The following is a 13,952-nucleotide window of genomic DNA, read 5'->3' as shown; positions in this document are numbered from 1 at the left end:
TGAAGACCTGGAGAAAACTTTAAAGGGCATGTAAAGGCAAAAAATAAAATCCCATTTTTACTTTCTTTAATGAAAAAGAAACCTATCTCCAATATACTTTAATTAAAAAATGTGTACCGTTTTTATAAGAAACCTGAATGTATGCAGTGAAATTCTCCCTTCATTTACTGCTGTGGATAGGAATTGTCAGATGGTCCCTAACTGCTGAGCAGGGAAACAATCATACTTATGAACAGCAGGGAGAGCCCCCGCCTTACTTCCCAGCCATGCAGAACTCAAGCAGCTTTGTTTATGACGATCCCTAAGCAGCCCAGACCACACTGAGCATGTGCACAGTCTTAGTCTTGCAAAGATGTTTAACAAAGTTACAAGATGGTGACCCCCTGTAGCCAACTTTGAAAGCATAAATGATTTGTTTGATTAGGCTTGTGGTGCTGTAAGTTCATGTTTATATTTAGTATACAAAATAGAGCATTTTTAGTCTTATTCTATTTTAGACTTTACATGCACTTTAAGTACAGTTTCAGACAGAGAGGGGAAAAAATAACATTTATGGGCAGGTTTATCACAGGTCGAATTCCAAATTTATGTGATTTTTTTTACTCTAATAAATTCGAACATACAACTCAAATGGGAGGTTATTTACGAAAAAACTCGAATGTCTAAAACTCGAACGAATATTAGATACCTGAAATCGTATTCGACTAAACTCGAATTGAGTTTTTTTCTCTGAAAAGAAGGAAATGCTTATAACATCTTCAAATGGGTCACTGGACCTCTCCCATTGACTTCTACATGATCTCGGCAGGTTTTAGGTGGCAAATAGTCTAATTCGAGTTGTTCCCAGGGTCAAGGTATGATAAATCTCGAATTCGGATTATTCCCAACACGAGTTTGTGAGTTTTGACCAAAAATCCAACTCGAAAATTCAAATTAGAATTCGAATTTACAATTCGAACCTTAATAAATCTGCCCCTAAGATAAAAGGTATCTGATTTGTTGAATGAGAAGTGGCTTTATTCTCATTGGCTTGTTCAGGATCCTGCCTTGAGCTACAAATATAGGAAATGATCAGCTAGGCTTCAATCTGGGCTTTTAGGGTTATCCAGGAGAGCAAATAGCCATTCTCCAAATATTGGGCCCTAACTGGTCTTGAAACTGAGCCAACCCTGCCTCTGCAAGGCCCTCCAGGGGGGAGGGGAAACCACACTGTTTGGGAACCACTACAGTAATTGTTAGTCTCTTATGTCTATTAATTAGAAATTAAACTAAAATATTTACAGTCCAATAAGTTTCTGTAAGATCAGAGCTCATTGCAAGCCTGGAATAGAGCAATAAGTAGGGAGGGCAGAAGGAGCCGACAGCGTTTGGATAACATTTGCATAACAGATGCCAGACTTCCTGCAACTCAAGTGCCAAGAACAGTTCTGTGTACGTCAGAGAAAATCGCTAATTTGTTGAACCTTGTGATTTGGGAGATATTTAATATACCTGCTAATTGAATTAAATCCCAAACGACGTATTCTGCACAGTATATCCCCGTTTGGAAATTATTCAGAGGACTATATTAAGTACAGTGTTATTTCTCGCTGACCCCGAGCGCAGGCATGATTTCTCATTAGGCAAAGTGGTGCCGACTTTTCAATTCCATCCGGGGCTTTGGCTCCTGTTCATTCATAAAGTTCCCTTTTTGACCATTTTCACTCACAGAAGTGATAGTAACACTTAGGGGGTTATTTATCAAAGTCCAATTTCATCTCAACATTTTCTCAACTCCGATCAAATCTGATCGGGTTTTATATGCTTGCATATTATTGCATTTTCCCAAAAATTTGCTTTGCAGGAAAATATCCGAATTTCAGGATTTTTTCAGATTTTTCACCAGAAAACTTCTTGTGCTTTTTTGCCCGAAAACTTTAGGGTATTGCACGAAACCCAACGCACATCGAAAAATCATTGGGACTTCTCCCATTGACTTATATGCAGCATCGACAGTTCTGAGATGCCGGATTTTCTGATTGGGACTTTTCCATCCTCGGGGTTTAATAAATTCCCAAAAAATTGTGATTTTTTAAAAGTCCAATTTTATAAAAGTAATTTACACATTTTTCGGGATTTTTGCATTCACAGTTCACAGTAAATAACCCCCTTAAACACCAGCTCCCGGTGCATTACATTACATACAGCTCGTTTCTATCTTTGTGCCTTGGTGAAAGGGGTTTCTTCTGAGTTACAAAGTTCGCTCCGCCTAGGGGGAAATGGTAGATCAAAGTACAAATGTCATGTTCTATTGGGCAATAAATAAATAAAAAAGAATGGTTGTGGGTGCAGACCTGAGGCCAATTTCAAAAAAGTCTAATTCCCTGTCTCAGTAATTCAAGTAAAAATGCTAGTGCATATAATTTTGAAACAGGGTTGTTTAGTTACAAAATTATGATCATAAAATTGATAAGCCACCATACCGCGTCAAGGTAAACCCCATACGGTGGTCCCTAACTTGTTTACCTTTAATCATAGTAAAATAGGTATCTTACCTCTCTTCTTAATAACATTTATATGAAAAACTCCTGTGCATTGGTTTCAAAATGTGAGCTAAATCCTCCCCCGCCAACTGCTATGCGGCTTTTAAGTGGGAGAGACTGCCTTCAGGCTAGATCCTCCCATGCCGCTAGCATTTTCGGCTTTTAAGGGAGAGTGACCTGTCACCATAAAGGGGAACTCCGGCTTCCAAACCAAAATTTGATAAAGAGGCCCACATAACATCAGAAACCCCTAATATACCCCACAGTTACCTGATTCTTCAAAAAGTATGAATAAATGCCATTTTCTATGCTGAAATCCAGCTGTTTAACAGTCCTTCTCTTTCTGCATTATTTGAAAGGAGGGAAGGAGGGACTAAAACAAATTATAACTTCTCCACAGCTTACAGACATGTAGGAACTACACAACCCACAATGCATTGCACTGTGATGTTCCTTTCCTTATTGAAATCACATGTGCAGGGAATTGTGGGGTTTGGAGGATGCAGGCTAAGGACAGATGGCTGTTGATACAAAATAACAGTAGTCAGCCAGCTCAGCAAAGTAGTCAGACAGATCAGCAGAAGAGCAGGGGGCTAGGCTTAGGGAATTGTTCCAAACCATTGAAAATTATGAAAAGTCTGCATATTTTTTAAATGATGTATATTGCAAAGTTGCTTGAAATTATGTTTACATTTCAAAAAGCTTAAGTTATGTTTTTTGTGGAATTCCCCTTTAAGAAATAATTCCATATTCTTTTCTATCATGTTATTTGAGCAAAATAAACTTTACTTTCATTATATTTATTATTTAAATTTTGTCTCTTTCAGTCTTGGAATTACACAATCACAGCAGGAGCCATTTTGTGGCAATCTATTAAGACAAGTTGTGTATCACCCCAAAATCTTGTGTATGTGCCAATATAGGAGACCTAATGCCCATGTGCAGTGCTACTTATAGAGTGTGAAAAAAGGAAGGGGGGATGTGAGGAGGGCAGTAACATATAGGAAGTACTGAATGGAAAGTGACTGCCCCACCTCTAAGTCTCAGGAATAGAGGAGGGACAGGTAATATTTGATTGACAGCTCAGATATTTAAACACCTTTATAACAGGTATGGATGTTTGAATGAAAAAATAGTCTGGGTTCCATGTTTAATTTGCAAACTACTTTCATTATACAACTTTTTATGTTTAGGTGACGGGTCCCCTTTAATGCTGAATCTTTTTTGTTTTTACCTGCATATCTGACGATTCAGCTCTTTAGTAGAGTGGACGTAAGATCTTTCGTATAACCAATGATCATGGGAAAGATCGTAATTGCAGCATGTATGGCCACCAGGTCTGGACTGGGAGTCAATGCCCTGGCAATCCTATTACACAGAGGCCCAAACAGCCCTCACCAGACAACTAAATAGTGACTTTAAATTAGGGAAGGGATGCACCGAATCCAGGATTTGGTTCGAGATTCGGCCAGGATTCAGCATTTTTTAGCAGGATTCAGATTCACCAAATCCTTCTGCCCGGCCAAACGGAATCTTAATTTACATATGCAAATTAGGGGCGGGGAAGGAAATTGTGTGACTTTTTGTCACAAAACAAGGAAGTAAAGAATGTTTTCCCCTTCCCACATGCAAATTAGGATTCGGTTTCGGTTCAGTATTCGGCCAAATCTTTCGCCAAGGATTCGGTGCATCCCTACTATCAATGGTATCTTACTGCAGCCGCTCTGGCATTTGCCAGAACCCACAGATTGCCAGTCCAGGCCTGATGGACACCTTTACACTGCCTGCCTGGCTCTGGAACTGTCCAGGTGCCTCGAGACATCTCCATAAGACTGTGCATCCCTACACAGACACACACAGCGTCGGATTTCTAAATTATGAGCTCCGAGGCCGGCTGCCTCTTGCAACCCCAACGCGTGTGCGCCGCTCACGCGCTTTTCTATCATTTCTCTGGTTCCAGCTCTACTTCTCCCGGTGAGGTGCTGCTGGGCGGTATGGCGCCCTTAAAAATGTGCCGCCCTAGGACCAGGCCTTTGTGGCCTCGCCACAAATCCAGGCTTGGACACACAGATACTAAACTGAACATTAAATACATTATATTAGATTTAAACAGCACAACAGCAGCACAGCCAATAACTTACCTTGTTTGAGCGCAGAGAAACTCGCCCTCCGCACCGCGCGCAGAATTTAGTTTGGCAATACGAACAGTTATGGCCACAGCCATCGGCAAACTTTGTTTTGTGGCAGATTCCACAGGTTGGAGCGTCGCCCTTCTGCTCCTGCTGCGGCTGTGATTCCTCACCCATCTTCTTCACCTGCTCCTTGTACATTTCAAACTGCTGGTGCAATTTTCTGAGGAAGGAGAGGAGGAAACGTGAGCACATTGCGGCCATTACTGAGTGTCACCTAACATGAATGAGAATGCTGTATTTATTACCAGTATAAAGAGAAAGCTATGAACAACCTTACGATATCCACTTAGCGCAATAATATAATCGAGCCATTCTTTAGAAAGTTATTTTCTAAATTATTTTAATTTTAACCACTTGCCTGCTGTAGAGAGTGAATTCTACAGCAGTGACCTGACTACCGATATGTGGTCACATTTATCAAAGGTCGAATTTCGAAACTCATGTGAGTTTTTAAAAAAAAACAAACCATAAACTCCCATAAATTCGAAATTCAACCAATGTATTAAAAAAAATCGTATTTGTTAAACTCGGATGAAACCCGAAAACTAGAAACGAATCGTAAAAACACGATTCCTGTTTTTTCTCTGAAAAAAAATGTCAGGAAGGCTGCAAAAAAACTCCAAATTGATCCCTGGACCTCTCCCATTGACTTAAACAACAATTTGGCAGGTTTTAGGTGGTGAATAGTCAAATTCGAGTTCTTAAAGTATGATAAATCTCGAAAGTGGAATTAGAATTTTTTAAAAAACTCTAATTGAATTTGAATAACCCTTGATTAATCTGCCCCATAATGTACATTTACCAATTACTCTCTAACACATGTGGTGTGCTGTCCGGCAACATGCTGCACAGCAAGATCAAAAATCCCCGCCAGGCAACGGGTTAATATTTGTTGCCATCTACAGGGCCACCACCCAATAAGTACATCTGTGATGGGTTCGGAAAAATGTATTGATAAATAACAGGAAATTACCCTGCGGATTTTGTCCGAGTATATTTCAGAAAATAACGGGATAAATTCTGATTTCTATAAATAACCCCCTAAATGTTGATTGCTCATTATTTGGGCCTTATGGGGCCCCCTATGCCTCCTGGGCCCCCCTGTAGCCGCAGGGTCTGCTTCTTCTATAGTTGCGCCCCTAACTCACAGCATAAAATGATAATAGATAAAGTAATAAAGAGCACAAAATGTACACATTTGGCACAAGAGAGCGCTGCATTTTACACCTTCCCTGAGTAGGGTTGTCACCTTTTCTGGAAACAAATACCGGCCTTCCTATATATTTATCTTTTTTTCCCTATTAATAACATTGGGAACAGCCATCATTTTTACCGGTAAAATACCGGCCAGGTGGCAACCCTAGCCCTGAGCAAAATATGATCACAGAGCTCACTTTGCACATTGCACCCCAACCTGTGCCAACAGAATAATGTCCAAATTAACTGCCATAAAGCTTTCTGGCACAACCAAAGTGATGCCAACCCAACTAGAGCCAAATTAACAAAAAAAAGGAGTTTACAGCCATAATGATGGATCCATAAGGCAATTAAGTTGTAATACCAGGAAACGTTACATTGTGTGTAAAGAAACCTGCTGACTTTCTCCTTATATATATATTCCTTATTTGTGAATCATACATCAGATTGTGATAAATATTTCATTTACAAAGTGTTTAGGGGCAGAGGTCTTTCGGCACAAAGGACGCGGCACATATTCCAACTGTTCTCAATCAAATGAAGCCATTCATTCAAGTTTTTAATTACAAGACTAAATCCAGCTCAACTAAAACTTTGAATGTACATATCATTAGTCAGAGAGAATTCAGGAAGAAACCTACCTGGCACCTCTAACCTGCCATGAATAAGCTACGATTTAACGCCTCCTCGCGTTTCGCTTTTCTTTCTGTGCCGATTCCTAATCCAAAGGCTAAATGATAAATTATCCATCAACGCTCTCCCCAGGCAAAAGGTCATAATTAATATGTGGCTTCCTGAGCGCTGTTTGATGCATAATTGACTGACGGCCTTTTGTTTATTGGTCGCTGTGAGCGAAATTAAAGGTAACTCTAAATGACCATATTGTTGCATAAGGGAAACCGTGCGTAACCCTTGCACTTAACTCTTTCATTGGTTTAAAATATGATTGGCTGGAACGAATAGGTCAGGACCCTGGGCATAACCAAGTGAGTAGCACCTAAAAAAATCTGAAAAATAGAAAACTGACTCTGCTGCTATTTAATTACAGCAAAATTAAACAGTTTTAGCTTTCTTTGCAGCCTATATCTTCCTCTGTGTCATCTAGGAGTTCAGTACAGATTATTGTATGTTTGATAGAGCCAAGAGTGACCACTAAAAAAGCCAGTTTTCATCAATTCTCAATGGTTGATTTGTTTGACACATACACCGTGAAACCCCGATTTTACATACCCGCCATTTTATAATATCCTGTATTTTACGTGTTTTTTTTATTTACGGTACTTTCATGTTCTAATGCATTTAAATGGGAAATTTAAAAATTGCCCAGTTTTTAAGTACGTTTTCCCTCATTTTACATAATAATGTTTCCCAATTTTGCTTAAAGTACAACTAACGCTTAACTTAAGAAGTAGCTAGGCAACCACAGCCCTTTATCAGTAAAGATCTGTGTCTCCAAAGATGCCCCAGTAGCTCCCCATCTTCTTTTCTGCTGATTCACTGCACATGCTCTGTGCTGCTGTCACTTACTGAGCTTAGGGAAGATGGTGACAAGTTTGAAGTCTTGGATCATTGCTGCTATTGACAAGCTGAAAGCTTAGGCTGGTGCAACAAGCTCAGTGTATAATATATGGCATTTTTAACAATATTCATCTTTAGGGTTTAGTTCTCCTTTAAAGGGGTTGTTTACCTTTAAATTAACTTATAGTATTACTTATAGAGTGATATTCTGAGTCAATTTGCCATTGGTTTTAATTTTTTTTGTGGGTTTTAAGGTTTTTATTCAGTGGCTCTCCAGCTTGCAATTTCAGCAAGCTAGTTGCTAGGGTCCAAATTACCCTAGCAACCATACCTTGATATGAATAAGAGTCTGGAATATCAAGGGACGGCCCTGAATATAAAATTGAGTAATTAAAAATAGCACTAACAATACATTTGTAGCCCTACAGAGCATTTGTTTTTAGATGGGGTCTGTGACATCCCGTTAGAAAGCGTAAACCAGAAGAAAAAGGCAAATAGTTCAAAAGCTATAAAAAAAGAAAAAAATGAAGGCCATTTAAAAAGTTGCTTCAAATTAGCAATTCTATAACATACTCAAAACTTTAAGATGAACCACCCCTTTAAAAAAACATGTTCCCCTTTAAATGTGACTTTTCCTGTACAGGTATGGGATCCGTTATCTGGAAACCCCTTATCCTGAAAGCTCCGAATTACGGAAAGGCTGTCTCCCATAGACTCCATTATATAGTGAATAAAGTACCCCCTCTTGTAAAATATAAGGATATTATAAGTTACTGAGGAGTTTCATGACCATATAAAAACACGAGGCCTAAGGCCGAGTGTTTTTATACAGGTCATGGAACTCCGAGGTAACTTCTAATATCCTCATATTTTGCAACTGGGGGTACTTTATTTATTATAATACACAAGTTTCATTGAATCATGTGACAGAAATGACATCAGAACTCACCGTTTATAACTGATGACATCAGAGCTCACCGTTTATAAGGATATAATTTACAAGATATTCATGGCTTTTGTGTATTATAATTAAATAATTCAAAATGATTCCCTTCATCTCTGTAATAATAAAACAATACCTTGTACTTGATCCAAACTAAGATATAATTAATCCTTATTGGAAGCAAAACCTATTGGGTAGTGATGGGCAAATTTATTCGCCAGGTGCAAATTCTCGGAGAATTCCCGCGATTCACCACTGGCAAATAAATTCACAAATCCACCGGAAAAATTTGGCGGCTTAAAAAAAATGGACGCTGGTGTCAAAAACGAGACGCCGGCACCGTTTCACAAATTTTTCTCAGTTTCACGAATTTCGTGGGAAATTTGCGAATTTTTTGGCAAAACGCCCCAAATTCGCTCATTACTACTATTGGGTTTATTTAATGTTTACATGACTTTCTAGTAGACTTAAGGTGTGAAGATCCAAATTACGGAAAGATCCGTTATCCGCAAAACCCAGGTCCCATACATATATTTTGTTTTGGTTTTTTTTGTAGCTTACACTGATTTTACAGAAATACCCTGATTTTACTTACCCCTATTTTACATTTTCCCGGATTTTTTTTTCCCGGCCCCCTAGAAAATGTAAAATTTGGGTTTGACTATAAAGGTTGTATTAGTCTATCCCCAAAAATGATCACCTAGCCGCACCAACATTGACACCACCTATTGTTCCATTATGTATAGTGATGGGCGAATAAATTCGTCTGGTGCGAATTTGTGGCGAGTTTCCGCGTTTTGCCGTTGCTAAATAAATTCACGAGACTCCCACAAAAATTCGCCAGTGAAAATTCGCCAGTGAAAATTTGCCAGTGAAAATTCGCTGGTGTCCAAAAATTTTGAAAGTGCGTCCGAAGAGCCGTTCAGGTCAAAATCAGTGCGCGTCAGTAATACTTGAAACCTGCAACTGGTGCTCTTACTCTTGTTAATAAAACCATCTACCACAAGATACATTCGGCTTCCGAACTTTAGCAACTGTCGTTCTGAATGCATGGACTGTATATTTGGGAGAAACCTATTTTTTACAGGCAAAGGATATATCCTACGTATGACTCAAAGCTGCCAGTAAACAACATTTCTCAGGATTCTGTCCGTTTCATTTCTGTTTCACATTTCACATCCACATCACTGCCAACAAAACGGAACCCACTGTTGAATTTAAAAGGAAAAAAACATTCACACACAAAATGAATTGGACTCAATTACCCTGTCAAAGGCTTTTGTTCACTTTTTTGTGGCACCATCACACGGGGAAGTCCCAGGCCAATGGAATCTACATGAAAGGGACAGGCCAAGAGCGGTTTGCTGCAATCTGTTTGTGTTTGTAACGTTTCAAACTTTCACATTAAAGCCCCTCAGGACGCTGGTCAGATTTCAAACGTGGAAATACAAAGGCGATGTAGATAACGGGATGAGATTGTGTTAAAATAAAGAGAGATAAAATGTCTCTTTCTGTGGTTATAGATCAAGGTTGTGCTCTGCTGGTGGTGGGCACGGCCATGTCTTTTGTTCAATTCAAGAGGTCTTGATGGAACTTTCTATAGCTACAAGAATGCCTCATTTTCCATATTATTACATTTAGGGCAGAGACACATTGGCAGATTCAGGAAAGGCAACACCTCGTGAGGCAACTTTGGGCGAGTTCGGAAAACGAAGCGCTCCAAGTGCCTTCCCGACGGCGATTTACAGTATAGCCTTAGGAAAGGCAGGGAAGGCAGTTCGGGGAGATTAGTCGCCCCGAAGAAGAGGAGATTTGTCACAGGGCGACTAATCTCCCCGAATCTGCCAGTGGAATCTGCCCTTATCAAGCAAACGGCCTTGCCCAGGTCTGGACTCAAAACAGGCCCTGGCATTTTAGGTACACAGAGGCCCAAACAGCCCTCCACCAGCCCAATAAATAGTGAGCAGTGTCGGACTGGCCCACAGGGATACCAGGAAAACTCCCGGTGGGCCCAGGTGTCAGTGGGCCCTCCTGCTTCTAACCATTTGGCCGATTTCATGGTCATTCCCTATCTCTATGTGAATAAAGAGGCTAAATAGATGGAATAATAGGTTATAGTATGTAAAGAAAAGAGAATAGGAGAATAAAGGTTGAGTGAGGAGAGGAAAAAAATAATACTCAGAGTGGGCCCCTGGTCTAAAGGTTTTTAGGTGGGCCCTGGTCTAAGGGTTTTTGGTGGGCCCCTGGTGTCCCAGTCCGACCCTGATAGTGAGTATCTATGGCATCTTACAGCAGCCCCTCTGGCATTTGCCAGAACCCACAGATTGCCAGTCTGGCCCTGGTCTATTCATGAACATGTTAGGTAATTGTGTGACTGTCTCATTTGTATCGGATTTTAATAGCCTACTCCAGATCTTCAGACATTTTTGATACAACTTCCACTCTTAAGTTGTTTCATGCGCCCCAGTAACGTTTCCAAGAGCAAGGCAATTAAGGGTTTGCCCCAGATCTCAACCAAATTGGCCTCAGAGATGGGTCCCAGGAACATTATTAAAGGACCAGTAACTCCAAAAAAATTAAAGTGTTCTAAAGTAATGAAAATATCATGTACTGTTGCCCTGCACTGGTACAACTGGTGTGTGTGCTTCAGAAACACTACTATAGTTTATATAAACAAGCTGCTGTGTATACTTAAACAGTACTTATGCTAGTTAAGTATATTTTCCAACTCCTTAAAGGACATGTAAAGGCAAAAAAATAAAATCCCATTTTTACTTTCTGTAATGAAAAAGAAACCTATCTCCAATATACTTTAATTAAAAAATGTGTACCGTTTTTATAAGAAACCTGACTGTATGCAGTGAAATATTCTCCCTTCATTTACTGCTGTGGATAGGAATTGTCAGATGTTCCCTAACTGCTGAGCAGGGAAACAATCATACTTATGAACAGCAGGGGGAGCCCCCACCTTACTTCCCAGCCATGCAGAACTCAAGCAGCTTTGTTTATGACGATCCCTAAGCAGCCCAGACCACACTGAGCATGTGCACAGTCTCAGTCTTGCAAAGATGTTGAAAAAGCTGCTGTGTAGCCAAGGGGAAACCATTCAAGCACAGGATACACAGTAGATAACAGATAAGTACTACTATAGTTTATATAAACAAGCTGCTGTGTAGCCAAGGGGGCACACTGAGCATGTGCACAGTCTTAGTCTTGCAAAGATGTTTAACAAAGTTACAAGATAGTGACCCCCTGTAGCCAACTTTGAAAGCATAAACAATTTGTTTGATTAGGCTTGTGGTGCAGTAAGTTCATGTTTATATTTAGTATACAAAATACAGCATTTCTAGCCTTATTCTATTTTAGACTTTACATGCCCTTTAAAGGAGTGGTGCCTTTAAGTTAATTTATAAGTTAACTTTTAGTATGTTATAGAATTGCCAATTTTAAGCAACTTTTCAATTGGTCTTCATTATTTATTTTTTATATACTTTTTGAATTATTTCTCTTCTTCTTCTGACTCTTTCCAGCTTTCAAATGCTCTGTAAGGCTACAAATGTATGGCTATTGCTACTTTTTCTTACTCATCTCTCCATTCAGTGCCACCTCCTATCCATATTCAATATATACAACAGGTTGCAAACTGGAGAGCTACTGAATAAAAAGCTAACTAACTCAAAAAAAAATAATAAAAAATCAAATGAAAATTGTCTCAGATTATCTCTCTCCGTATCATACAAAAAGTTAACTCAAAAGTGAACAACCCCTTTAACGGGTTGGGGCATTAAAAAAAAAGTGTTTTCCAGTGGTTTTTCACAAGCGTGAACATTTTATTTTTCATCCAATTGGGGCCAGAGTTTGATTGCAATATATAGAGGGTAATTTTACCGGACCAGAGCAAGCACTATGGCAGCCCCCATGCATTCTACTTGTTAAATGACTTGTGTTGGGGAATACGTTTTTTTTTCATCATTCCATACACATAAATGTGGATTCTTCCATCTTGTCGGACTCCCACTGAAACCCATGCATTAGCCATTCCCCGTCTGATCACATAATCATATGGAGTATCCACAGCAACCATCGCCTTAAATCTGTTTAACTCCGACTTGTCTGATGAAGCAAACATTAAACCATTGATACAACAAAGCATATGATATTCTTCCCAGCCGATAACCCGAAATATCCTGTTACGACTCACGGATATTACCGGCTTCTGAAAAGATCCGGATGCAGAGAAAGGAAAAAAAATGTTCTTCTGTTTAATTCCAAGAACATTTAATCAAAGTATTTCAAGTTTACTGAGGAGTATAACCAAGTATGAGATCCTTTACCCAGAAAACCATTATCCAGAAAGCTCTGAATTATGGAAAGGTCATCTCCCTTAGACTTCATTTTATCCAATGAATCCACATTTTTAAAAATGATTTCCCTTTTCCCTGTAATAATAAAACAGTAGCTTGTACTTGATCCCAACTAAGATATAACCAGCCTATTGGGTTTATTTAATGTTTACATGATTTTCTAATAGACTTAAAGGGGTGGTTCACCTTTAAGTTAACTTTTAATATGTTATAGAATAGCCAATTCTAAGCAACTTTTCAATTGGTCATCATTATTGAATTGCTACAGTTTTTTTAAATTATTTGCCTTCTTCTTCAGCTTTCAAAGGAGGGTCACTTGACCCCATCTAAAGATCAAATGCTCTGTAAGGGCTGAGACACGCTGCAATTTGGGGAGATTAGTCAACCGGCGACAAATCTCCTCTTCTGGGCGACTAATCTCTCCGAACTGCCTCCCCTGCCTTCCCGCCGGCTAGAATGTAAATCGCCAGCTGGATGGCACTCAGAGCGTTTTCATTTTTCTGAAGTCGCCTGAAGTTTTCCCTTGAAACAACTTTTGGCGAATTCGGAAAACTAAGCACTCTGAGTGTCATTCTAGCCGGTGGAAATGCAGGGGAGGCAGTTTGGGGAGATTAGTTGCCGGGCGACTAATCTCCCCGAATTGAGCGCGTCTCTGCCCTAAGGCTACAAATGTATTATTAGTGCTACTTTTTTTTACAGATCTTTCTATTCAGTCCTCTCCTATTCATATTCCAGTCTCTTGTTCAAATCAATGCAATGGTTGCTAGGGTAATTTAAACCATAGAGACCAGATCGCTGACATTGCATACTGAAGAGCGGCTGAATAAAAAGCTAAATAACTCAAAAACCACAAAAAGTAAAAAATTAAACCCAATTGCAAATCGTCTCAGAATATCAATCTCTGCATCATACTAAAAGTTAACTCAAAGGTGAACAATCCCTTTAAGGTATGGAGATCCAAATAATGGAATGATCTGTTACCCGGAAAACCCCATATCCTGAGCATTCTGGATGACAGGTCCCATACCTGTACTGTGTATTTAGTCAATGTTTCTATTAAATAGAATTATTCCATTTATTTGTTCCTTAAAGTCACCAGTGCAGATGGGCACCATCCCGACCCTAAAAAATCACGCCACCCTTAAGCCAGGCCTTTGTAGCCTTCCCACAAATCAGGGCCTGATCCCAATTGTTTCTTCTGGAAATTACATGTATA

The 13,952-nt window shown here is 39.5% G+C and overlaps 1 protein-coding gene across 32 annotated transcripts in view; it reads right to left on the bottom strand.

Moving 5' to 3' along the window:
• Positions 1-13,952, bottom strand: part of LOC108719750 (regulating synaptic membrane exocytosis protein 2) — a 358,076-nt gene that overhangs the window by 294,566 nt on the left and 49,558 nt on the right. For all 32 annotated transcript variants that reach the window (XM_041567991.1, XM_041567957.1, XM_041567969.1 and 29 more), the window contains one exon: positions 4,664-4,874. In XM_041567991.1, the coding sequence (XP_041423925.1) occupies positions 4,664-4,874 (211 nt within the window). The remainder of the gene's footprint in view (positions 1-4,663; positions 4,875-13,952) is intronic.

The sequence above is a fragment of the Xenopus laevis genome, chromosome 6S (genome assembly GCF_017654675.1).
Source record: "Xenopus laevis strain J_2021 chromosome 6S, Xenopus_laevis_v10.1, whole genome shotgun sequence".
Lineage (NCBI taxonomy): Eukaryota > Metazoa > Chordata > Amphibia > Anura > Pipidae > Xenopus > Xenopus laevis.
This window is presented reverse-complemented; position numbering and strand designations above follow the sequence as displayed.